The sequence below is a fragment of the Vipera berus genome, assembly GCF_964194415.1.
Source record: "Vipera berus genome assembly, chromosome: Z".
Lineage (NCBI taxonomy): Eukaryota > Metazoa > Chordata > Lepidosauria > Squamata > Viperidae > Vipera > Vipera berus.
The window spans coordinates 7,302,642-7,329,525 of record NC_138205.1 but is presented as its reverse complement, the minus strand read 5'-3'; the positions used below and the strand labels follow the sequence as shown (position 1 = coordinate 7,329,525).

Below are 26,884 nucleotides of genomic sequence, written 5' to 3'. Positions count from 1 at the left end.
GGACATCTTTCCAGTTTGGCAATGCAACATTCTTTTTTCTTTCCTTTTATTCCCCATTATTCTTCCTTATTCAACAATTATCCAAAATTGTGACTAGAGCTGTCACCCTTGTTCAACGAAGTTCTCAAAAATTATTCCTCTTCAAGCGAGATTCATCATTTTCTGCTATTCATCATTTTCTGTGGCAGGATAGGTCCTAAACTCAGAGTAGCTGCTAAATCGTCCAGTTATGTTTTCTGAATGCAGCTCCATAGAGAAGAACGATAGAATCGCCTTTTCTTCAGGACTTGAAACAATATCAATTTGAAACACAAGGTTAGTAGAAATAACTACATAGCATAGTGCAGGTAAAAGGCTGTTCAATATTCACTGACCACTATAGAAGATATAAAATTACTGTAAGACTTTTTTTCTCAGAAATACTACATCTGCGTTATAGCAATAGCACTTAGATTATATACCACTTCACAGTGCTTTACTGCCCTCTCTAAGCAGTTTACAAGTCAGGATATTGCACCCAACAATCTGGGTCCTCATTTTACCAACCACAGAAGGATGGAAGGCTGAGTCAACCTGGAGCCAGTCAGGATCAAACTCCTGGAGTTAGCAGTGATTTAGCCTGCATTGCTGCATTCTAATCACTGCACCACCATGGCTCTGAAATAACCACACATTGAAATGGTGGTTGGAATATACAGTACTGTATGTGTCCAAAATTGTCTTCCTATTCAACATTAGGATACTTCTATGAATTGCTGTATGAAAGTTTGAAAGCTGTATGTGGATTTTCTTCTGACAGAAAGAGAAAAATGACTTTTCTCAGGTGAGATGGGAAGAGAGCACTGAGCAAATATAAAATAATCAGATACTTTAACCATAGAAAAATAGTTTTTTCCCCCCAACTCCAAGTATGACTCATTTTGGACAGGTGAGAACACAGTGTGTTTTCCTACAATCTTTTAGACTGATGACTACAAGTGTATTGATCTGATTCAAACCATCATTTATTACTTATATCAGAGACCAACCATTTGATGGTCTACAGAGGATTAAAGCTGGTGAAATTGTGTTCATTTGTAACGGGCAACAGAAACAAAATTGAAGTTGGAATAATCTCTTCTCACTTCACTCTCTTTTTAGGAATGAGCTAAATGGCAAACAGCACCACAGTGAGGGAATTCATATTGTTAGGGCTGACGGACAACCAACAGATTGCTGTCGGCCTTTTTCTCATCCTCCTTGGGATTTATCTTTTGACATTGATAGGAAACATGTTGATTATTATTATCACATTGGTAAATGCCCAACTCTGTAGTCCAATGTATTTTTTCCTCCGACATGTGGCATGGATAGAGATTGGATATGTGAGTAGCATCATTCCTAAAACACTGGCCAACATAGCCACTGGCAACAAGGGTATCTCTTTAGCTGGTTGCTTCGTACAGATGTTCCTCCATTTTGTTCTTGGCACTACTGAATTCCTTCTACTGGCTACAATGTCTGTTGATCGCTACATAGCCATCTGTAACCCTCTTCACTACACAACCATCATGAATGAACAAGTCTGCTCATTACTGGTACTTTGTTGCTGGATTGGGGGTTTGTCACTAATTCTAGTTCCATCCATTCTTTTCTTTCAAATGCCATTTTGTGGTTCCAACATCATCAATCATTTCTTTTGTGACAATGGACCACTAATCAAACTCTCATGTGTTGATACCAGCCTCCTAGAACTGATTAATTTTGTGATTGCCACATTCTCTCTGCTTGGGACATTAAGTGTCAACATTGTGTCTTATGTCAAAATCATTTCCACAATTCTGCGCATCCCATCAACTACAGGGAGGAAGAAGGCTTTCTCTACCTGTGCATCTCACATGACTGTGGTCTCCATCACATACAGCAGTTGTGTTTTCATGTACATAAGACCCAAAAGCAGAAGCAAATTCAATTTCACCAAAATGATGGCTCTTCTGAATACTGTCATGGCTCCACTTTTGATTCCGTTCATATATTGTTTGAGGAACAGACAAGTGCAGGATGCTTTGAGGACTGAACTGAGACAATGGATTGAGTTTTGCAGGAAGTTAAAGTGATTTGTCTTGAATACATGTTGCACCTTATGCTTTAAAATGGTAATTAGCTTCATTGTTTATAAGAGGTGGATTCCATGTTCATTGCCCTGAAAAGATATGGAAGAAGAAGGCAGCAAAACAGCACAGCGGGTAATCTGAGAATGGAGAAAGTTGTGCTTCCCAAACATTGAATTAAAGGGTGACATTTTAACAGATACATTTGCTTTGCCTCTGATTTGTAAGCAAAATCAGCACAATTTCACAGTCTAGAAAAATGACTTTTACTCACAGAAAATTGCAATACCATAGCCTAGAGACTACGAACAATTTCTGAATCTGTTTTATGCATATTGTAAGTGGTGAAAATACTGCATGCCAAATATAAACTATGGAGAAAAAAATTATATATTTATGTGTGTGTGTATATATATATATATACAGTATGTGTGTGTGTGTGTATACATATGTATATATATATATATATGTGTATATATAATTTATTTATTAGTTGAATTTATATACCGCCCTATTCCCGAAGGACTCAGGGTGGTTCACAGGGCAATTAAAACAGTACAAAAAAGAATAAAATGGAATTAAATTAGTACAGGCCCACAATTCCTAATAACAATAAAATTAAAATTTTAAAATTAATTTAATATAATTTAATATAATTTAATTAAATACTTTAAAATTTAAAATCCCTCAGTCCAGGCCAGACAATTCGAACAACCAGGTTTTTAAGTCCCGGCGAAAAGAGCGAGGGTGGGGAGATTCCGTTTATACTGTTGGTGTCTGCACTCTGCTCATGGAGCATGCTCAGATCTGTTTGTATGTGTATATTGTTGATTTGCCTCTGATTTGTAACATTATTAAACATATCCTCTAGGAAACACTGTTTCTTAGCTGAGAGAGTCAGTGTTGTCAAAAAAAACCCAAACACAAACAAATCTGTCAAGGCACACAGAACGCTGCTCCCTTCAAAGTGGTACCTAATTATCTACTCACATTTGTATGCTTTAGAACTACAAGGTGGGCAGGAGCTGCGGCAAGTTATGGGAGATCAACCTGTTGCACAGCATTTAGGTCTCAAACGTAGGCTGTCATTTTTCCAGCAAACAATCTCAGCATCTTTAACTGCTGAGACATCATGCCCCCTTTCAAAAATATAGTTCCCTTCTACTGTCCAATATTCAATAGTGGTGAATATCTGTAGCTCAGGAGTAGGATGAGGCTAAAGTTCATTCTCTGAGCTTGTGGGTTTGTTTCTGAACATTTTGTTACCAGGCTAAGTAACATCTCCAACAGAGTTTAGGGGATGTCAGTGTCAGAGTTCTTCTGTTTATAAGGGCTTCAGGTGTGGATGTGTCAAGTGAGGGTCTTGTGATGGGTCAGGTGTGAGTCATCAGTGAGAGGCTTGTGATGGGGAGGCTACATCAGGTCAAGCTCATTGGGAGGAAACCTCCTGATGAAGGGGTGACTTGCATGGGTTGGTTGAGCATTGGTGCTATCTCTGGTTGGCTGTATGGTTGATTTGGATTCTGAGGGGTTTGTAGATTGGTTCCAGATCAGTGGTGGGATTTAGCCAGTTCACACCGGTTCAATAGAACTGGTAGCTAAATTTTGTTGAGTTTGGAGAACTGGCTGAACCCATGCTACTTCTGGAAGTCTGTTCTAGGCCTCAAAGGCCTGGAGGAGGCTTCCCAGGGCTGGATCGGCCCTCTGGAAGTGCGTTGATGTCTCTTCCGGAAGTCTGTTGTAGGCCTTGGAGGCCTGGAAGAGGCCTCAGAGGCCTAGAATAGCCAACAGGAAGTGCATGGATGTCACTTCTGGAAGTCCATTTTAGGCCTTGGAGGCTGAAGCCTGCATGCATACAGAGAACCGGATGTTCAGATATTTGAATCCCACCACTGTTGTAGGTTGATGTGTCTGTTGAGGAAATTGCTTGTGGAGTGCCAGGCTTCAATTGTCCAATATCCCCTGAGGGGAAAAAACATAATTCTGGAGTAGAACTGTAATCTGAGAAAACATTTCAGACATGACCCTCCCTAGTTGTTATGAAGATAAGAAAAGGGAAAAACAACATACATTCAGACTTGCAAGATTCTATTACTACAATCTTATAATCAAAAGATTGTTAATGTGATGGAATGTAGTAAGGAGATAGATTTCCGGAAGGGAGGAGTTACATTCCAGAACAGCAAGAGACAACTCAGTCCAGGTATTACATAAGAAAGAGGTTGAAGACAGCCCAACACTGGTACCTCAGAGAGTATATTGTAGGTACATACAGTCACGTTCTGGCAAGATTTTGTCTATAGATGTGAAGCAATAAGGAACTCAGCTATGAAGGATCACCATTCTTAGCTTTGGGTTGGTCAATCAGCTTAATGTCTTTGGTTAACAAGTTTGGTCTATCTTGGAGGGCTGACTCTTAATTGTTTGAGAAAATTGCCTCATGTTTTAGAAGAATCAGGTGAACATTTTTCATAGAGAGAATGAATTCCCTAAACAACCAGTGGTGCTTGTAAACAAATTAACTAGTTTATTTCTTTAATTAAGATGGGAATTGCTATTCAAGGACATGGACATAACTTTTGTGATTTACAAAAATGGGAGGGCTAATAGAAAAAGAGGAAACGGTTTGGATCATTCTGATCTGCATTACTATTCACTTTGTTTCTCCAATAGCACTTTCCTTCTTTGGTAGCTGTAGACTTTCTGACCAGCATTTTCTATAATGTAAATTTAATTTTACATTAAATTTAATAATCTCTCAACTATTTTATTTTTTTCAAACTCTTCTTATCAATCACTACAACTCCAAAGGGGATCAAATTATTATTATTTATTCCAATGTTCTGAAAGAAAGTTTGGACGCATCAGACTTTTCTCATTTTTCTAGAGATTTTGTCCCAGAAATAACCCATAATGGAATGGCAGAAATATTGAACAAGACAGCTATGGTAACTGAGTTCATTCTTGTAGGCTTCACTCGTATCCGATGGCTGCAGATTCTCCTCTTTTGGGTCCTCCTTCTCACTTACCTTTTGACCATCGTGGGAAACCTTCTCATCATCTACATCACTCTGGTTGACCATCGCCTCTATACCCCTATGTACTTTTTTCTCAGGAACTTCTCTGTCTTGGAAATAGGATTTACTTCTTCTGCCATCCCTAAGGCTTTGATCAACTTGGCCTCAGGCAATAACACAATTTCTCTTGCTGGCTGCTTTACACAGACCTTTTTCTATTTTATTTTGGGCACGGCTGAATTCTTTATTCTATCCACAATGTCCTTTGACCGGTACGTAGCCATCTGCAACCCTCTTCGCTACACAGTCATTATGAACAGCAATTTCTGTACTCAGTTAGTGATAGGATCTTGGATTATCAGCTTTCTTTATGTCATAATGCCCCTTATTCTATTATTTCGTTTGCCCTTCTGTGGTCCAGATATTATCAATCACTTCTTCTGTGACAATATGCCACTGGTCAAACTTGCCTGCACCAACACCCAATTTCTGGAATTGATGGATTTTCTCATGGCCACCTTTACTGTGCTGGGGACTTTGGCCATCACAATAATTTCATACATTAAAATCATTGCTGCTGTCATGCACATTCCTTCCAGAACTGGAAGGCAAAAGGCTTTCTCCACTTGTGCTTCTCACATTGTGGTAGTTTTCATCACCTACGGCAGCTGCATTTTCATGTACGTCAAGCCCTCGCGAAGTGGTGGGTTGGACCTCAGCAAGACTGTAGGTGTTCTGAACAATGTGGTTTCTCCTTTGCTCAACCCCTTCATTTACACCCTGAGAAACAAGCAGGTGAAAACAGCTTTGAAGGATGCTTGTGGATGGAGATGAGCATCTTCTAATCAGAGGAGTGACTTAGAAATCTATGAGATATGTGAGAATGAATATAAGGGCATGCACAACATCAGACCGATGACAGAGTGTAGATTCCATACTTCAGTCCTTCAGATGATAAAGTTAATGAACAAAGAGAAAAGACACAGAGACTCAGAGAAAGAAAAAAGGACTTTGAAGAATATTTGTTATCCTTTGTTATCCTTGTAGATACTGCTCAATTAATAAAAGAGATAAAGACGGGTTCAAATGGTGTTCCATTCCGGAGATGGCTGTTGAATTGCTGGCAAACTCCACACACAAACACACACACAAAACCCTTGTTATCTGCTCTGTACCCGTCCATCTCTCTTTTTTGGTAATCATATAGTTGTACTTCTCATCGTATTCTTTTTCATTGTTTATTTTATTCTGTTATCTTATTTCTGTTTCATTTCACATTCTTTTCATTTCTCCTTTTTATGGTTGTAAACCCATCATGGTGAGATAGTGGGCAAATAATTTTAATAAATAAATAAATATTGTACTGCATGTACCAGATGAAAAGATTAATTATATAAAAAGTTTTACTCAGTCACATTCAGCTGCTGATGACTTTATTTTTTAAACAGGTTTTTTTTAAAAAAAAATTACTCAGAATATTGAAATACAAACTTCAAAAAGAAGAAGAATAAAATTACAGACAAAACAAAACTAGACAAGGCATTTTTGTTAAATGCACTTTTTTTTTTAAAAAAAAGACAAGAACACAGACATGTATATGGCTTGGGTCCGGGATATCTGAGGGAACACCTGCTGCCGGCATCAAGTTCCCTTCGTCCAGTGTGCTCCCACAGGGAGGGTCTTCTCAGGGTGCCACCGGTAAGAGATTGCCGGCGGACGACACCCAGGGGTAGGGCCTTCTCAGTGGGGGTGCCTGCCCATTGGAACCAGCTGCCAGTGGAGTTGAGGACTGCCCCCGACCTCCGTTCATTCCGCCGGGACCTGAAGACCTGGCTCTTCGAGCTCTCTGGCCCAGGCTGAGGATTAATCTTATTTTAATCTGGGGTTTTACTTATACAGGGACAATTTAATTTTTTTAAACTTGTTTTTAACTTTTGTATTTTGGTTTTTAATTACCCTGTAAACCGCCCTGAGTCCTTCGGGAAAGGGCGGTATATAAATGTAATAAAATAAATAAATAAATAAATAAAATATTGTCCCCCTTAGTTGAATACTAATAGATGTATTATAGCAATAATAGTTCCCCACTCCTGGCAAAATAGGCTCACCATTTATAAACTTATAAAGTTTCTTTTTCACTTGAAAAACCTGGAAAACACTTTTGTAGCTTAGTGTGGTAAGCGAATAAGACATATGGTGCGTCTGTGATACAGCCTATTTTGGACATGGGCTGAAAAATGAGCTCACTGAATATCTATCTTTCTGAAGTAGAAATTAAGGGTTGATTCAGAAGTGTGAAGACCCAGCTTCAGGTCCATTCTCAGCCATGGAAACCATTAGCAGACTTGGGCCAGCTCTCTTTCATTAATTTCACCTCCTTCATTTTGCAAGGCTACCTTTGAAATGAAGAGAGATCCCATGGAAACTATTGTATTTTAAGTTCCTACCAAAATGGCAAGACCTAAATTTTACAAAATGAATTTGTAACATGGCCATTTTGATGATTGTGTTATGTTTTGGTTGATGTTCTCCAAAGTACTGTATCTATTAAGGGAAGAACGAAAGGTCTTAATATTGCTTCAACTCCCCTCCCCTCTCCAGAATAAGTGAATGTATTCTCAAAGTTACATATATATACTGTAAGAGTTCTCCATTCTATTCAGTCATTAAAAGGCTATGCCTCCATTTGTGTAGTAACTAAATTAGTATGTCAAAGCTTCATACAAAATGAAAACTAAAATATCTGCAATAACCCATGACAGAGGTAAATAAAATGCTGGATAGGGCAAAAAAATGGTGTCAGCTACATGGATATCTGCACAACTGTAGAATGTGGTCTTGAGGGAAGGACATCACTGAGTTGTAAAGTTGATCTTAGCATAGGTACTTCCAAATACCACAGTCCTGTTTCCCATTTCCTTTTTTCACTCTCTTCCATTTTATCTTTTGCTATTCCTTATGACATAGAGACAATGTAAGATTGTCTCTATGTCTAGAGTCATAGAGACTGGACCATTACCTGTCTGAGATGGTATAGTTCTCCTGCTTGAGCAGGGGGCTGAACTGGAAAACCTCCAAGGTCCCTTCCAATTCTATTCTATTCTATTCTATTCTATTCTATTCTATTCTATTCTATTCTATTCTATTCTATTCTATTCTATTCTATTCTATTCTATTCTATTCTATTCTATTCTATTCTATTCTATTCTATTCTATTCTATTCTATTCTATTCTATTCTATTCTAATATTCTGTTTATGGTCAAAGTCGTAAGTGTGAAACGATCAGAATGCAAGGGTTTGTAAAAATGAACTGTATTTTTTTTAATGTTAAAGTGGTGAAATGCATCAACAATAATAACAACAGAAGTCATGTACATTTTCCAAAGGGAAACAAAAAGACATAATTTAAGTATGCTGTGCAAGAAAGTAAATTTAGATAAATTATACTGGCTTAAATAAATTAAAAGGGGAAAAGAACAATTCTTTAACAGAAAAATGATCCATACAATTCTAGCTAACTGCATCAACTTAATTCGGTCCTTAAGGTGCTCATTAAATTGCATAGTATAGTAACATATTTTCATTATCTTCTCATTTTTGGACATGGAAACTTATAAAAAAATAGGTAACAAATTCATATTCTTGGTTGTAATGTGAATTCAGTGGTATGACTATGAAAACCATTTGATGAACAGAAAGAAAGGGCTGAAGGTGGACCAATTTATTTAGGAGCTAGATCTCTGGTGCTGAGAGATGGAATAACAAGATGAGTCACACTGTGTTGTGCAAAGTTCTTTTAACTTGAACAGGAAAACTTTCCAATCTTTATTTTGAAAACGAATTCTACACTTTGAATGCATTTGATCAAGGCATACTAGAATTCAGCTTTGCACTTGCCAGCTTTCTAAATTCACATGCTGTGAATAATAGGGTTAAAGTGAATAAATTAGTTATTTCACAGTATTTGCAACCTACTCTAATCCCAAAGGACTTTGGATGGTGTATAATGTCCTATCACAAGAAAGCCAAACAATAAATCTTAAGTTAACATTAATGTAAGAGTTCAACTCAACAAGATAATCCCCCCCCCACGTTCAAACAGCTGGAGCTGAAGATGCACTGAAGCAATACATAATGGACAAGAGAAGAGAACAGAAAATAGAATAGAATAGAATAGAATAGAATAGAATAGAATAGAATAGAATAGAATAGAATAGAATAGAATAGAATAGAATAGAATAGAATAGAATAGAATAGAATAGAATAGAATAGAATATAGAATAACAGACTTGGAAGGAACTTTGAGGTCTTCTAGTCCAACCCCCTGCTTAGGCAGGAAACTCTATACCATTTCAGACAAATGGTTGTCCAGTCTCTTCCTAAAAACCTCCAGTTTTGTGGCATTCACCACTTCTGGAGGCAAGTTGTTCCACTAATTAATTGTTCTAATTGACTTGCTTCCAGAATTGCAATCTTGTGGGACCTGCTCATATTTCCAGAAAGTGGGAGCGATACAAAGAAGGCTGCTTTGTTCCTTGACCCTAGGTGTCTTGTGAGGAAAGAGCGACATTTGATATGTCTCCTGCACGCTTACTTATTTTCCTTGTCTAGAAGATTAAAGATTGTCTAGAAGAGCCTTGGTGGAGCAGTGGGCTAATGCCTCCTTAAGTAACACCAGCTGCCTGCAATTAGTGCAGGTTCGCGTCCCACCAGGCTCAAGGTTGACTCAGCCTTCCATCCTTCCGAGGTAGGTAAAATGAGGACCCAGATTGTTGGGGGCAAATTAAGCTGACTTTGTAATAATGCCGCTTGGTGGTGTGTGTGTGAAAGCCCTAATAAGCAGGCATATACATAGAATGAAGGCTACTGCTAAGCTTGTAAGCCGCCCTGAGTCTTCGGAGAAGGGCGGGATATAAATGGAATTAAAATAAATAAATAAATAAATAAATAAATAAATAAATAAATAAATAAATAAATTTGCCAATCAAGGAGAAAATTTGTAGCTCAGGGTTGAAATGAGGGGTCCTCGGTGCTCTCTAGGCTTGGTTGTTTTCTTGCAGAAGTTTCATGACCCAAACTAGTAACAGCATCAGTGCTAGCTGATGGTAACTAGTTTGGATAATGAAATGTTTACAAGAAAACAACCAAGATCAGAAAGCATTGAGGACCCCTGATTACATTTGCATTCTGCTGTATAACAGGCCTCCAGTTGGTTACACTGACATTCCTACCACTTCCGTCTTCTCTCAGTTCATCTCTTTGTATTTTGGATAGGAGGAGAACATACTACAGACTTTTCTCTTAGGTAGACTTAATTTTAGGTATTGTAGACTTTATCTTAGGTAGACTTAGGTAACTCAGACTTTCCTACCCCTAAGTCTATTTCTTAATTCAGTGTTCCTCAAACTTGTCAACTTTAAGACATGTGGACTTCAACTCCCAGAATTCTCTTGTATGTGTATCTTTGTGTACTGTGTATAGAACATGAAATCAAATGCATAGAGATAGCCTCCTTGACTTCAAGAAGCTCAAACTCAACACATGTGAAGTCTTTTGAAAATAATGAAGGATCTGGTAAGGCTTCCTCATATGACAGGCATGTCAAGCCTGCGGGCCAGATGCATAATGCTGGAATCACGCCCACCCCTTGACAGCAATGGGGAAAAAGTCACAATATGTCATGCAACATCACATGACGTCATGGATTTGACATGCCTGTCATATGTCTTTTACAAAAAAAAACTGCCTTGGAATCTTGTGACACAATAATTTAGGGGGTTCTAGGACACCAAAAGAGAAGCAAGGATATAGGGAAATGTTGGCATTGTGTTATGTCAGTTTATCACTTTCCATTTGTCAATCACATAAAGCACATCAGTATTGGATTAACATCTGACAGGGTTCCTCTCCTATTGATACTGATATTCCCACCCATAAAAATCACAAAGAAGAGACCTCTTGTCTTCCCTGGGCCCTCTTTTTACATTTCTCTACAATCTCCTAACTTATTTTTGGCCCTTCTTTTTGCACACACCCTAACATTAATGAGCCACAGATTTTTCATTTTTCTTCATCATGTCTCGTATCACCTGTTTGACCAGATCATTTTTCAGTGTGAAGAGGAAAGGGTTCAGTAAAGGACAGACAATTGTGGTGAGAAGGGCAGGGATCTTATGGACATCCAGGGTCTCTTTTTGGGATGGTGTGACATACATAAAGATGCTGACACCAGAGGAGACGGAGATCATGGTCAGGTGGGTAGCACAAGTATTGAAGGCTTTTACCTGACCTGAAGTAGTGGAGATATGCGCTATGGCTAGGATGATGCAGATGTAAGAAACTAGTGTTAAGACTAAAGAGCAGAGGATCACAACAGATGACAGTACAAAGTCCATCAACTCTATGAGATGGGTGTCACTGCAGGAAAGATCCAGCAGGGGGCCACTGTCACAAAAGAAATGATTGATTAAGTTAGACTTGCAGTAAGATAGTCTGCTAATCATGATGATGGGAAGAAGAACTGAGAAGAACCCACCCAGCCAGCAACCCAGTACCATTTGGATGCAGACCTGGCTGCTCATGATTGCATGATATTGCAAAGGCTTGCATATGGCGGCGTAACGGTCATAAGACATGGAGGTCAACAGAAGAAACTCAACTGTCCCTAGGAGGAAATAGAAATAAGTTTGTGACATGCAACCAGCAAAAGAGATAGACTTGTCACCAGATAGGAGGTTCCAGAGCAATTGTGGGCTGGTGACTGAGGTGAAGAAAATGTCCAATATGGAGAAATTGCCAAGGAAGAAGTACATTGGGGTATGCAGGTGGTTATCTGCCAATACTATGCAGAGGACGGTGAAGTTGGCTACCAAGCTTGCAATGTACATGACTAAGAAGAGGAAGGCGAGAAGCAGTTCCGCTGGACGCCCAACAGAGAAACCCAGGAGAATGAATTCAGACACGCTTCGGTTCTCCATTTGATTTTTTCTTATGGTTCTTAAGAACAGCACCTGAAAGAACAAAGTTTGTAACTTGAGAAGCATTCGCTACACCAAAACCTGAATTTTGCCATTTTCATTCCTAATGCAAACCATTACAATTTTCATTTTGTCAACCACATAAAATCTGGAGGCAAAAACAGGTTAAGATACAGTAGTTATTTTCAGGAGGAAAAGCAAGGTGAGGGTGGGGTGAGTTTCCTACCAGTCTTGACTGAAGTCAAACCTTTCCTACTTATGCACAGTGGTGGGATTCCGCTGGTTTGCAGCACTTTGCCAGAACTGGTAGCTAATTTGTTGTTGCCCAGGCCCAGAATGGGCTTCCAGAAGCAGCATCCATGCAGAGAACTGGTTGTTCACATATTTGAATCCCACCACTGCTTATGCGTCATAGATTTGCAATGCTCAGTATGGAAAGTGAAATACAGCACACACAAAAAAAATGAGATCCAGAGGAATAAAAGAAAAGACGAAACACCTGGACATGCACAAAGAATACTGCAAAACACACTTTCTGGTAGAGACAAGTTCTCTGAAGGTGGGCTCCAGAATGAATCTGGAAGCTCAGAAGTCTAAACCTCTGGAGCATGCAATACTGCAACAGTTTGTAAAAAAAAAAACACTTTATGCTTATCCCACCGAATATGCTCTACAGTATTTATAAAAAAACACCTTCCTGTATCCCAATTTTTTTTTCTGTATTAGAGATAGAATTTCTCCAAGAAACACATACAGGTAAGGGTGATAGAGAAATACAGAATTTAACTTCTATCTGAAGCAGCCCAGTGGATATCGGATTGGTAAAAATACTGGACCAAGATTCCTTTAGGCTTTTCTTATATTGTGATCTTGTTGTTGTTAGTTGCGAAGTCGTGTCCGACCCATCGCGACCCTATGGACAATGTTCCTCCAGGCCTTCCTGTCCTCTACCATCTTCTGGAGTCCATTTAAGCTCACGCCTACTGCTTCAGTGACTCCATCCAGCCACCTCATTCTCTGTCGTCCCCTTCTTCTATTGCCCTCAATCTTTCCCAGCATTAGGGTCTTCTCCAGTGAGTCCTTCCTTCTCATTAGGTGGCCAAAGTATTTGAGTTTTAGCTTCAGGATCTGGCCTTCTAAAGAGCAGTCAGGGTTGATCTCCTCTAGGACTGACCGGTTTGATCGCCTTGCAGTCCAAGGAACTCGCAGGAGTCTTCTCCAGCACCATAGTTCAAAGGCTTCAGTTCTTTGGCGCTCAGCCTTTCTTATGGTCCAACTTTCACTGCCATACATTGCAACTGGGAAGACCATAGCCTTGACTATACACACTTTTGTTGACAGGGTGATGTCTCTGCTTTTTAGTGTGCTGTCTAGATTTGCCATGGCTTTCCTCCCCAGGAGCAAGCGTCTTTTAATTTCTTGGCTACAGTCCCCATCTGCAGTGATCTTGGAGCCCAGGAAAATAAAATCTGTCACTACCTCCATTTCTTCCCCATCTATTTGCCAGGAATTGAGAGGGCCGGATGCCATGATCTTGGTTTTCTTAATGTTTAGTTTCAACCCAACTTTTCCACTCTCCTTCTTCACTTGCAACAAGAGGCTCTTTAGTTCCTCTTCACTTTCTGCCATTAGAGTGGTATCATCTGCATATCTTAGGTTGTTGATGTTTCTTCCGGCAATCTTAATTCCAACTTTTGATTCATCTAGCCCTGCCTTTCTCATGATGTGCTCTGCATATAAGTTAAATAGGCAAGGCGACAGTATACAGCCTTGCCAGACTCCTTTCCCAATTTTGAACCAATCAGTGGTTCCGTGTCCAGTTCTCACTGTTGCTTCTTGACCCGCATATAGGTTTCTCAAGAGACAAATAAGATGGTCTGGTATGCCCATCTCTTTAAGGACTTGCCACAGTTTGTTATGATCCACACAATCAAAGGCTTTAGCATAGTCAATGAAGCAGAAGTAGATGTTTTTCTGGAACTCTCTAGCTTTCTCCATGATCCAGCGTATGTTAGCAATTTGATCTCTAGTTCCTCTGCCTCTTCGAAATCCTGCCTGTACTTCTGGTAGTTCTCGATCCACATACTGCTGGAGTCTAGCTTGTAGAATTTTAAGCATAACTTTACTAGCATGAGAAATGAGTGCAATGGTGCGATAGTTTGAACATTCTTTGGCACTGCCTTTCTTTGGAATTGGAATGTAAACTGATCTTTTCCAATCCTGTGGCCACTGTTGAGTTTTCCAAATTTGCTGGCAAATTGAGTGTAGCACTTTTACTGCATCGTCTTTTAAGATTTTGAATAGCTCAGCTGGAATACTGTCACCTCCACTAGCTTTGTTGTTGCTCAGCTTTTCTAAGGCCCATTTTACTTCACATTCTAGGATGTCTGGCTCGAGGTCAGTGACCACCTCATTGTGATTATCAGGGACGTTAAGCTCATTCTTGTATAGTTCTTCTGTGTAATTTTGCCACCTCTTCTTAATCTCTTCTGCCTCTGTTAGGTCCCTGCCATTTTGGTCCTTTATCATACCCATTTTTGCATGAAATGTTCCTTTCATCTCTCCAATTTTCTTGAAAAGATCTCTGGTCCTCCCTATTCTATTGTTTTCTTCTATTTCTTTGCATTGTTCATTTAAGAAGGCATTCTTATCTCTTCTAGCTATTCTTTGGAATTCTGCATTTAATTGGGCATATCTTTCTTTTTCTCCCTTGCCTTTCGCTTCCCTCCTTTCCTCAGCTATTTGCAAAGCTTCCTCAGACAGCCATTTTACTTTCTTGCATTTCTTTTTCTTTGGGATGGTTTTGGTTGCTACCTGTTGTACAATGTTGCGAACCTCTGTCCATAGTTCTTCAGGCACTCTGTCTATCAGATCTAATTCCTTAAATCTATTTGTCACCTCTACTGTATATTGAACAGGGATATGATTTAATTCATACCTGACTGGCCTAGCGCTTTTCCCTACTTTCTTTAATTTAAGCCTAAACTTTGCAACAAGAAGCTCATGGTCTGAGCCACAGTCAGCTCCTGGTCTTGTTTTTACTGACTGTATAGAGCTTCTCCATCTTTGGCTGCAGAGCATATAGTCAATCTGATTTCTGTGTTGACCGTCTGGTGATGTCCATGTGTAAAGCCGTCTGTTGGGTTGTTGGAAAAGAGTGTTTGCTATGACCATCATATTCTCTTGACAAAATTCTATCAGCCTGTGCCCTGCTTCATTTTGTACTCCAAGGCCAAACTTGCCTGTTATTCCAGTTATCTTTTGGTTTCCTACTTTAGCATTCCAATCCCCCATGATGATAAGGACATCATTTTTTGGTGTTAGTTCTATAAGGTGCTGTAGGGCTTCATAGAACCGGTCAATTTCATCCTCTTCAGCACCGGTGGTTGGGGCATAGACTTGGACGACTGTGATATTGAATGGTTTGCCTTGGATTCGAACTGAGATCATTCTGTCATTTTGAGGATTGTATCCCAGTATTGCTTTTCCTACTCTTTTATTGACTATGAAGGCTACTCCATTTCTTCTGAGGGATTCTTGCCCGCAGTAGTATACCTGATGGTCATCTGAATTAAATTCACCCATTCCTGTCCATTTTAGTTCGCTGATACCTAAGATGTCGATGTTTAGTCTTGTCATCTCTTGTTTGACCACATCCAGCTTGCCTTGATTCATGGATCTTACATTCCAGGTTCCTATGGAGAAAAAATCTTTACAGCATCGGACTTTCCTTTCACCACCAGACATATCCACAGCTGAGCGTCCTTTCGGCTTTGGCCCAGTCGCTTCATTCTTTCTGGCGCTACTAGTACTAGCCCTCTGCTCTTCCCCAGTAGCATATTGGACGCCTTCCGACCTGAGGGGCTCATCTTCCAGCGTCATATCGTTTTGCCTTTTGGTACTGTCCATAGGGTTTTCATGGCAAAGATACTGGAGTGGTTTGCCATTTCCTTCTCCAGTGGATCACGTTTTGTCAGAACTCTCTGCTATGACCTTTCCATCTTGGGTGGCCCTGCACGGCATAGCTCATAGCTTCATTGAATTACGCAAGCCCCTTCGCCACGACAAGGCAGTAATCCATGAAGGGGATTGTGATCTATAGGTGGTTAAAAAAAGCACCAGATTGGTGTAGTGCTTAAGACACCTGGCTAGAAACTTGGAAATGCAGTGGTGGGATTCAGCCAATTTGCACCAGTCTGGCAGAACTGGTAGCTAATTTTTTGTTGCCCGAGCCCAGAATGGACTTCCAGAAGTGGCATCCACACAGAGAACTGGTTGTTCACATATTTGAATCCCACCACTGGGGAAATGGGACAATTCAAGTCTGGCCTTATAAAGAAAGTTAGCTGGGTGACCCTCAGCCAGTCATTCTCTCTCAGCCTTAAGAAGAAGGCAAAGGTAAAATTCTTCTGAAATCTTATTGAAAAAAATGCAGGGACTTATCTAGGCAGTTGTCAGGATTGAAAATTGGATAAAAAGACACCTCTCTCTCTCTCTCTCACACACACACACACACACACACGTGTGTGTGTGTATGTATATATGTATGTGTGTGTGTGTGTTATGTGTGTGTGTGTGTGTATGTATGTATGTATGTATGTATTTCTACTGCTACTCAATGTTTGATTGAAAAACAATCTGGTCATGTGGCCGGCATGACTAGACGCCAAAGGCGCACGGAACACTGTTACCTTCCCACCGTATTTTTCTACTTGCATTTTTACGTGCTTTCGAACTGCTAAGTTGGCAGAAGCTGGGACGAGTAACAGGCGCTCACTCTGTTACATGGCACTCGGGATTCAACCCGCCAAACTGCCCACCTTCTGATCAACAAGCTCAGCGTCCTAACCCACTGAGCCACTGCGTCCCTATACATTATATACAATCTGCAAAATAATGCATATAATCATTAAAATAATGCATAGAGATGCTTTATTTTGGAGAACACTGCTTGCAGCATTGCTATTCAGGAGAAATTGCAAAAACAGATAGGAATTTGGACGGGTTACCATACAAATACATACTACATATCTCAATTCAGCGGTTAACAGTATCCCTGGAAAATCTCTATTTTGTAGATAAGCAGGATTTTTAAGCAGAAAAAAAAAGTAGCAAACGGATGCACAGGAAAATAAGTCAACAAGAAGGAGAAATTGATAAGAGTAGCTTCTGTCCTTCAGCCCTCTTTCATATAATAAGATACATTCTCTATACCAGGGGTGTCAAACTTAATTTCATTGAGTGCCACATCAGCATTGCGGTTGCCCTCAGGGGGCCGGGTGGGTATGGCCAGGGTGGGCGTGGCCTACTGGGTGGGCGTGGCTAGAGTGTGTATAGCCTACTGGGTGGGCGTGGCCAGCTCTACATCATTGGCATCAAGGGTGCCTATGGGGGCCTGGGCAGGAGTGGGACAGATCTGAGGGTCTCTGGCAGGAGGAGGGTCTCTGGGCCAGGGCCAAGGCAGTGGTGGCCGTTCCCTCACTGTTTCCAGGATGGCTTCGCGGGCCGCATGAAACCACTTCGCGGGCCGGATCTGGCCCCCGGGCCTTGTGTTTGACATGTCTGCTCTATAAGATTCTTATGAAATAATAAGAGAATAAGAGAATTGGAAGGGACCTTGGAGGTCTTCTAATCCAACCCCTTGCTTAAGCAGAAAACCTTGTACATTTCAGACAAACATTTTTCCAATCTCATCTTAAAAACCTTTTAAAATGATTCTTTATACTTGCCTGGTGCATCCTTCACAATCAGATATCCTCTTTTCACTTTCTCTATTGTTTGTTTGCAAACACCAGTTATTGCAAGACTTGTCTTCGGTGCAGACGTTCAACAGAATTTGCAAAATGGCAAAGACAAAACCGTACAAGCGGACATTAGATAATTTGTACTGTTTTCCGTATTGTTTGTGCAATGTAATAAATTATCTCTTTGGAGCAATCCTGGATTAAGAACACAGTCGTCTCCACCTGGAATAAACTTCTGAGAATATGTACTTTACATAAAATAAAACCTCAAAGGATTCAGGAAACAATTGCTAGTTCTAATTAAGCTTTATTGGGACAGGTCAGGGTGAGGTGGTGGGAAGATCAAAAAGTCAAGATGGCAATCATATCTGCGCAATTGATGTCCCATTCATATTTTAGTTATATAATGTACAGATGAAAAAGAGTGGAGTTTTGATATCCCAGCCTTCACCATCTTCTTGTCTGTGGGGTTCTTGGTGGTCTCTGGGCTTAGTTGTTTCCTTGCAGATGTTTTATTACCCAACCAGATAACATCATCCTAGCACAGGTGATGTTACCTAATTGAGTAATGAAATGTCTGCAAGGAAACAACTCCAGATCAAACCCAAGCTCAACAAACCAAGTTCAGAGAGTACCAAGGACCCCACAGTTCAACCCCGAGCTACAAATACAGGTTGTCCTCAATTTACGGCCACCATTGAGCCCAGAATTTTTGTTGCTAAGTGAGACACTTGTTAATGAATTTTGCTCCATTGTATGAGCTTTCTTGCCATAACTGTTAAATGAAACGTTGCAGTTGTTAAGTTAGTAACACGGTTGTTAAGTGAATCTGGCTTCCCCATTGACTTTGCTTGTCAAAAGGTCACAACAGGGGATCACATGATCCCAGGACACTGCAATCATCATAAATATGAGTCAGTCTGAATTTTGATCATGTGACCATGGGGATGCTACAACAGTCATAAATGTGAAAATGTGTCATTGTAACTTTGAATGTTCACAATGGAGAGTGCTTAACTATTCTTCACTTGATACTTAACAATTGTTATTATTCTGTGTTTGTGTTGACCTTTTGGTACAATCTCCAGTGCATGCTTGGACTAGAGTATGCTATGATGTTTTAAAAATACACAAACGTAAACATCTACATTGGACTATTGTAATGTTCTTTACATGGGATCCCACCTTGAAGACTAACAATAAACTGACAAGTGTAAAATATAGAGTTTCATAAGCATACTGAAACAAACCACTACTAACATGTCACATCAATATTTGGGGAACTACACTGCTTGCTTGCTTATTTCCAGGGTTATTTCAAAATTGAGGTGAGCAAATTCTGGATGTCTTGAAAGTATCTGAGATGGCTTCCTCAAAAGATAAGTTCCCCATCCAAAAAAAAATCCCCCACTGGGCAGCTTCAGTGAGTATTTTTGGTCTCCTCTCCTTAAGAGCTAGCAGAGTCATGATAGCAGTCTTCCAATATTTGAGGGGCTGCCACAAAGAAGAAGGGGTGAACCTATTTTCCAAAGCATCCAAAGGCAGGACTGATGGAAATTAATCAAGGAGAGAAGCAACCTGGAATTAAGGAAAAAATTTCTAACAATGAAACTATTAAGAGAAGCAACCTAGAAGTAAGGAGAAATTACCTGACAGTTAGAACAATTAATCAGTGGACAACTTGCCTCCAGAAGTTGTGGGTGCTCCAACACTTGAGGTTTTGAAGAAGAGATTGGACAATCATTTGTCTGAAATGGTATAGGGTTTTCTGTCTGAGAAGGGGGGTTGTACTAGAAGACCTCCAAGGTCCCTTCCAACTCTTATTCTTTTAAGAAGGGCAGAGAATGAGATTTCCAGCCCAAGATCAAAGATTTTCTGGCTATAGACCAGCATGTTGGATAGATATTTTCCCTTATTCTCTTTTGAGTGATTGATTCCATTACAATCAATAAAAGCACATTAATGCATATAAATCATATCTACAATTTACAATGATGACAACAACAATAACAATGATGACGACGATGATGTTGGAAATAACTTTGGAGGTTATCTAATCCAACCCCCTGCTCAGGCAGGAAACCCTATACCATTTCAGACAAATGGCTGTCCAGTCTCTTCTTAAAAACTTCCAGTGTTGGAGCCTTCACCACTTCTGGAGACAAGTTGTTCCACTGATTAATTATTCTAACTATCAGGAAATTTCTTCTTAGTTCCAGGTTGCTTCTCTCCTTGATTAGTTTCAATCCATTGCTTCTTGTCCTGCCTTCAGGTGCTTTGGAGAATAGCTTGACTCCCTCTTCTTTGGGGTAGACCCTGAGATATTGGAACACTGCTATCATATCCCTCCCCCCAATTTGAAAGGGTGATAACCATTTCCCAGTTACTCTTATTAGAGAAAATGTATTGCTTCTATTTATCTCTAGTAAGTAACTTTTTTTTCTATTTAACTTCTTTTCATTAAAATAAGTGGAGGAAGGAAACTACAGGAAAAGAGGCAGTAATCTGAAAATAAGTTAACTTAATTTGTGGTAAATGGAGATGAAGTTCTATTTACAATAAACACATTGATATTAATTATACATTAAGTTGTGGTTAACTATTTTTATCGATTTTTGTTTGGTGTGATTCAACATATTGAGATTTATTATGCAGGACATTTGCCATTCGTTTCATATCTAAAGGACTGCAGTAATATTTTGAGTTGTAATGATATATAAGTTGCACCTTATTAAACCATTGCAAACTCTTCTGTCTATTACAATTCCTTTATTAACTATAATAAAACAAAGTAGACTGAAGGGTCCCTGTGGACAAAATATTCCCTATTATAAATTCTTAACCTGTTAATTAATTTTCTGGAGAATAAGAGAAAGAAAAAAACATCTTCTCGCTTGTTCTTCAGTAACCTTGAGAGGAAGAGATTTAATTTTCATACACTGTGCAATAAACCATTTTCTAAAAAAAAATCCTCTTATAAAATACACAGTTTTTTTCTATTTTTATTTATTAAAAAAGTTAAAATACAAAACTCCATTTTTTTAACAGAAACAAACAGAAAACCCCACAAAACAAACAAGACATTTAAAAAGTGCATTTAAAAAATGACTAACACATATACAGATATTATTCCCCCTTAGCTGAATGCTGATAAATATATTCAGGGCTTTTTTTGGCATAGAACGCTCAGAACGGAGTTCTGGCACCTTTTTTGGATGGAACCTTGTAGGGTAGGCAAGATGGGTTGTATGACATATGTGAGTTCCGGCACCTTTTTCTTTTACAAAAAAAGCACTGAATATATTACAACAATATTAGTTTCCTACTCCTTGAGAAATAGGCCCCCATTTGTTTAAACTAATAATTCTATTTGCAGACAGGTTACCACATTAATCAGTCATCTATCCACTATATTAATGACAAAAATAGCTAGCGGGTAAAACAATAATTAAAAAAAAGCAAGATTAAAATTTCAAAACCCTCTGTTAGCAAACAGTTATTGTAATCAACTTGCAAAACGTTTACCAGTTTCTTATTTAGAAAATACAAACAGTTTTGTGACGTCTTCAGACTAAATGTTTATGGAGATTCTCAGTCATCCAGGTCACAGTTGTCCCAAAGATGCTTTTTCATGAGGCAACTGGACTTTCTAGTTTTTCCTTTGAAGATTTTTCGCTTCTCATCCAAGAAGCTTCTTCTGCAAGGAGTATAAATCCTTCCATTCCCCACCATCCAGTCAGAGCTGAAGAAGCTTCTTGGATGAGAAGCAAAACGTCTTCAAAGAAAAACAAGAAAGTCCAGTTGCCTCCTGAAAAAAAAAGCACCTTTGGGATACCTTCAGACTAGTTATCTTTACAGGTAATCCTTGACATACAATTGTAATTGACCCTGGGATTATGATTGTATGTCAGTTACTAAGTGGTCCCCATGTGACTGTGTCGTATTTTATAACCAGTTTTGAGGTTGTCATTCACTGAATCATCACAGTTTTTAAGCAAACCTGGCAGCTGTTAAGTGAATCCATTATCTGCAATGCAAGTCTTTTCTGTCAGGAACCAGAAGTAAATGCCAGATTTTGGCAAATATCGTACTAAATTGTGGCTAAATGTGACTGTAAAAGATAAAGGTAAAGGTTCCCCCGCTCATGCATGCTAGTCGTTTCCAACTCTAGGGGCCGGTGCTCATCTCCGTTTCAAAGCCGAAGAGCCAGCGCTTGTCCGAGGACGTCTCCGTGGTCATGTGGCCGGCATGACTAGACACCAAAGGCACATGGAACGCTGTTACCTTCCCACCGTAGTGGTCCCTATTTTTCTACTTGCATTTTTACGTGCTTTCAAACTGCTAGGTTGGCAGAAGCTGGGACGAGTAACAGGCGCTCACTCTGTTACACGGCACTTGGGATTCGACCCGCCAAACTGCTGACCTTCTGATCGACAAGCTCAGCGTCCTAACCCACTGAGCCACCGCGTCCCTTAATGTGACTGTAGGAAGCTACAAACACCCACCACTGTAGGCCAATTGCCCAGCAGTCAAAATGCAATCATAGGGGTGTTGTAACTTTGAATCTGGGTTTTAAGTAGTCCTGAGGAGGTCCATTGTAATTTTGGTCTTTAAATAAGTGATTGTTCATAACTTGAGGACTACCGATACTGGGGTATAAGTTCTGGGGAGCAGCAAAACGTTGGTGGCTTGTTGATTGCAGGGATGACCATAGTGTTGACAAAGTTTCTTTTTCCCAACACAATTACCCTGAAGTTAACAAGGGAATAGATAAAAAAAAAACCTGAAACTTGTCCTGTTGCCACTTTGACTCTGATGTTCACTTTCAGTTTCTTCATTCACATGCTCAGAATCTGGGTAGTTTGCCCTATGTAGAATTTGGAGGAACATATAAAAAAAGGCTAAAGTATTATACAGGTAGTCCTTGACTTGCAACTGAACCCCAAATTTTGATGGCTAAGCAAGGCAGTTGTTAAGAGGGTTGCACCTCATTTCAGACATTTTGGCCATAGTTGTTAAGCGAACGCTACAACTGTTAATTGAATCATATGGTTGTTAAGTGAATCTGGCTTACCCCATTGGCTTTGTGGTCAGAAAGCAGCTGGGAAGGTTACCACCAATGGTGCACACATGAGCCTGGGACAGTGAGATTGTCCTAAATACACCCCAGTTGGCAAGTGTGCAAATTTCAATCACATGACCAAGGGGGTCCTGTTATGGTTGTAAATGTGAAAACTGTTCATAGGTCACTTTTTTCAGTGCCAATGTAACCTCAAAGAGACATTAATCAAATAGTTGTAAGTTGAGGACTATCTGAATACATTAGAAAAAATATTAGCTTATTAGCATCCAACCTTGCTTCTCCCCTCTTTCTTCCTTTAATTCTCTGTATTTAAAGTCCTGTAAATGTGAATTCAACTCTACTTGTCAAGATGGAATGGAATGATAATAGAATGGAACAGAACAGAATAGAATAGGGAATGGAATGGAACAGAACAGAACAGAACAGAACAGAACAGAACAGAACAGAACAGAACAGAACAGAACAGAACAGAATAGAATAGAATAGAATAGAATAGAATAGAATAGAATAGAATAGAATAGAATAGAATAGAATAGAATAGAATAGAATATTTCTGGTGCACTAAACTGAATTACTGTAAGTCCCCTAGTTATTACATTATGCAGTTTCTTTGCTATTTGTTATATTGGAAATAAAATAAGAGACAATCAAATTAGCAGTGCTTAGTTATGCCACATGGGAGTTCTGTAATGAGCAGCCAATATCAACATATACCATAGTAGACATTGATTTGTATATATAGAGCTTGACCGAAAAGATATCCTAGAGAGAAAAAAAATATTTACACCTCTGGTTTGCCTGCCCTGACACATTTGTGAAGTAACTGGTGTATGTAATTTTCAAGGTATATTACCTGATTCAAAAGTCATTAGTGGAATGTATGTAGGGCCAATGATCTATCAAAATGTGTTTTGGGTTAGATAAAGGGCATATTTGGTAGAAACAAGGAATGGGGAATGTCTAGTTTAATAAAAAGGAAGACTAGGGCTGACATGATAGCAGCCTTCCAATATCTCAGGGGTTGCCCCAAAGAAGAGAGGGTCAACCCTTTTTTCCAAAGCAACTGAAGGCAGGACAAGAAGCAACGGATGGAAACTAATCAAGGAACGAAGCAATCTAGAACTAAGGAGAAACTTCCTGACAGTTAGAACAATTAATCAGTGGAATAACTTGTCTCTAGAAGTTGTGAATGCCCCAACACTGGACGTTTGGACAACCATTTCTCTAAAATGCTATAGGGTCTGCTGCTTACCTGGGGGTTGGACTAGAAGACCTCCCAGGTCCCTTCCAACTCTGCTATTTGTTATTCTGTTAAGGACTTACACTCCAGAAGGAACATATTGATTTGCTAAATATCTTCAATGAGAGGTCTTCTATCAAGATTTTACAGCATTAATATGTATGTATGTATGTATGTATGTATGTATTTTTTTAATTGTTACAATTCAGTAGTGCTTGATGAACAATGTCTTGTCTGGGATATTTTTTTGCTAAGTAATAGAAGTTAAATTTTTACTCTCTATCTCGTTTTTCTAGCCATTGGTAAACTAAGCACCCCCTTAGCAGCCTTAACAGAGCATTTGTCTGCAGTTGTTTAAAACAATTAACCAGCTTATCTTAGCTGCCTTCACCAGGTCTTGAATGATACTACGGAAAGATGAATTTCTATGAAGGAGTCAGAGACAATTTCTGTTTTTGTATCACCACTTCCCCACATTCACCATTCAGTCTTTGCTTCTGAATTACAGCACAACCTACCATTTAATAGAAATTTTCGAAGATTCTTCAATTGGGATTTAGTTAAGGGAAATATATGGACACACAGATCCTGAGGTGCCTAGCATGTTATTCACACTAGGATCATTCTCTGTTTTAGTGTTTCAGGACTGATGAACCATATAATTTATTTATTTATTTATTAATTAATTTAATTTGTATACCGCCCTTCTCCCGAAGGACTCAGGGCGGTGAACAGGGCAATACATATTAAAAAACAAGATACAAAAATTAAAAGTGATTAAACAACAATGCCCATGAATAAATTAGTACACATTAAAAAGTTAAAACAGATTTGGATGTATATTACATATTCCAAAAGATTTGTTCACTTAAAGGGCTAATGAATTAAACTGATTTAAAATCACAATGTAATGTAGAAGAAAAAGGTTGCATTCTTCTCTTTAACATTTAGACCATATATATAGAAGAAATTTCCTGACAATGAGAGCAATTAATCAGTGAAACAACCTGTACTTTAATGTTCAGAAAAACGAACACTTAAAAGTATATGACAGTTAGAAAAAAAGGGAGATTCTCACAATAACAGAACAGAGCAACAGAAATAACAGAAAATCATTTCATATTTTCACAAAATTAAATGTGAAATAAATCATTTCCTCTTTTCTTAAAATTCAGCAAAGACCCATTTCCGTAAGGTGTACTTATCATTTCATCAAATGTTCTGAAAAGAACTGATCTCCTTTCCATGTAAATATTTCTTCAGGAGACAATCCTCCTGAAGACAAAAAGACAAAAGGAACTTGAAGGAATCGGGTCATAGTGAAATTCTGGTTACCTCAGAAGTTTCAAGGTAAGGTAACTCAGCTGAATATTGATATTACATGAAAGAATCTTCTATCAATTCCTGATCACAGTTCTATAGTAACCATGAAAAGTAACGAAACGAGAATCAGTGAGTTCATACTTCTGGGCTTCACTGACGTTCGAAAACTGCAAATCCTGTTTTTCATCATCCTTCTCTTTTCCTACATCTTCACAATTACTGCAAATGCTCTGATCATCATCCTGGCCAATATAGACCACCGGCTACAAACCCCGATGTATTTCTTCCTCTGGAATTTTTCTCTTTTGGAGATTGGATTTACCACTGCTGTCACTCCCCAAACCATGTCCCATCTTTTGATGGGCCATAAAAATGTTCCCTATGTTGGTTGCATGATACAGTTTTTCATGTATTTACATCTGGGCACCACTGAGTTGTTCCTCTTAGCGGTCATGTCCTATGATAGATACCTGGCTATCTGTAACCCCTTACGCTACCCATCCATCATGCAGAAGAGTTTATGCACTTTGCTGGTTTTCTGTTGCTGGATTGGAAGCTACCTCTTCATCTTTGGTCCCTTTGTGATCTTCCTACAGCTTCCAATGTGCAACTCAAACGTCCTGGACCATTTCTTCTGTGACAACACACCATTGATACAACTCCTTTGTGGGGACACTAGACTTCTTGAACTGTTTGGGTTCGTCAATGCTGTGCTTACACTGTTGGGGACTTTAACCATTTCAGTAGTTTCCTATGTCAACATAATAAAAACTATCTTGACCATTCCATCTGCTACAGGGAGAAAGAAGGCATTTTCCACCTGTGCCTCTCACTTCATTGTTGTGTCCATCAGCTATGGGAGTTGCATCTTCCTTTATATCAACCCATCCCAGGCAAGCAGAGTAGAGTTTGGCAAAATAGTGGCCATTCTCAACACCATTGTTTCCCCTTTGCTCAATCCTTTCATTTACAGCTTGAGAAACCATCAAGTTCGGGAAGCCTTGAAAGATCTGTTGAGACAGGTTGCAGTCTTTATTAAAGGTCCAAGGAAAAACTGAGAGCATCGTTCTTTGTGGACTTGGTATATCTGTTATCTGGTTTGTGGGGATGACAAATATGCATTTACTTGGTAGTTTGAATACCATTTCTGGTCATCAAAACCTTATGGTTGAACCTGCTAATATTGTGGAATATCCATTGAGGTTCTCCTGCACTGAAGGGTCTGATAAATGTGGTCTTCATGTTAGGTTACATGTAAGTGTCTTGGAGTTTCTTTACCTGCTTCTTTCCCCCTGAATCTTAAGAGTAGAGAGATGTTTTTCAAAGGTGGAAGTTGAGGAAAGAGGATTTCCTTGGAGCACCTCAATGGTTCAGACCATAAAATCACAGGGTTAGAAGGTACTTTGGCT

The 26,884-nt window shown here is 39.3% G+C and overlaps 4 protein-coding genes across 4 annotated transcripts; 3 read left to right on the top strand and 1 right to left on the bottom strand.

Annotated features, from left to right (window-relative positions):
* Positions 1-1,151: 1,151 nt before the first annotated feature.
* LOC308678570 (olfactory receptor 6E1-like) lies at positions 1,152-2,096 on the top strand (the record flags this gene model as incomplete). Its single annotated transcript, XM_081345798.1, has 1 exon — positions 1,152-2,096. One exon carries the CDS (start codon positions 1,152-1,154, stop codon positions 2,094-2,096), a length of 945 nt encoding a protein of 314 aa, XP_081201924.1.
* A 2,912-nt stretch (positions 2,097-5,008) lies between these two features.
* On the top strand, positions 5,009-5,941 carry LOC308678569 (olfactory receptor 6E1-like; the record flags this gene model as incomplete). The annotated part of the gene is made up of 1 exon (XM_081345797.1): positions 5,009-5,941. The coding sequence occupies one exon, from the start codon at positions 5,009-5,011 to the stop codon at positions 5,939-5,941; it is 933 nt and encodes a 310-aa protein (XP_081201923.1).
* Positions 5,942-11,149: 5,208 nt separating this feature from the next.
* Positions 11,150-12,085, bottom strand: LOC308678568 (olfactory receptor 6J1-like; the record flags this gene model as incomplete). The annotated part of the gene is made up of 1 exon (XM_081345796.1): positions 11,150-12,085. One exon carries the CDS (start codon positions 12,083-12,085, stop codon positions 11,150-11,152), a length of 936 nt encoding a protein of 311 aa, XP_081201922.1.
* Positions 12,086-25,579: 13,494 nt separating this feature from the next.
* Positions 25,580-26,533, top strand: LOC308678567 (olfactory receptor 6C3-like; the record flags this gene model as incomplete). The annotated part of the gene is made up of 1 exon (XM_081345795.1): positions 25,580-26,533. The coding sequence occupies one exon, from the start codon at positions 25,580-25,582 to the stop codon at positions 26,531-26,533; it is 954 nt and encodes a 317-aa protein (XP_081201921.1).
* Between the last annotated feature and the right edge of the window lie 351 nt (positions 26,534-26,884).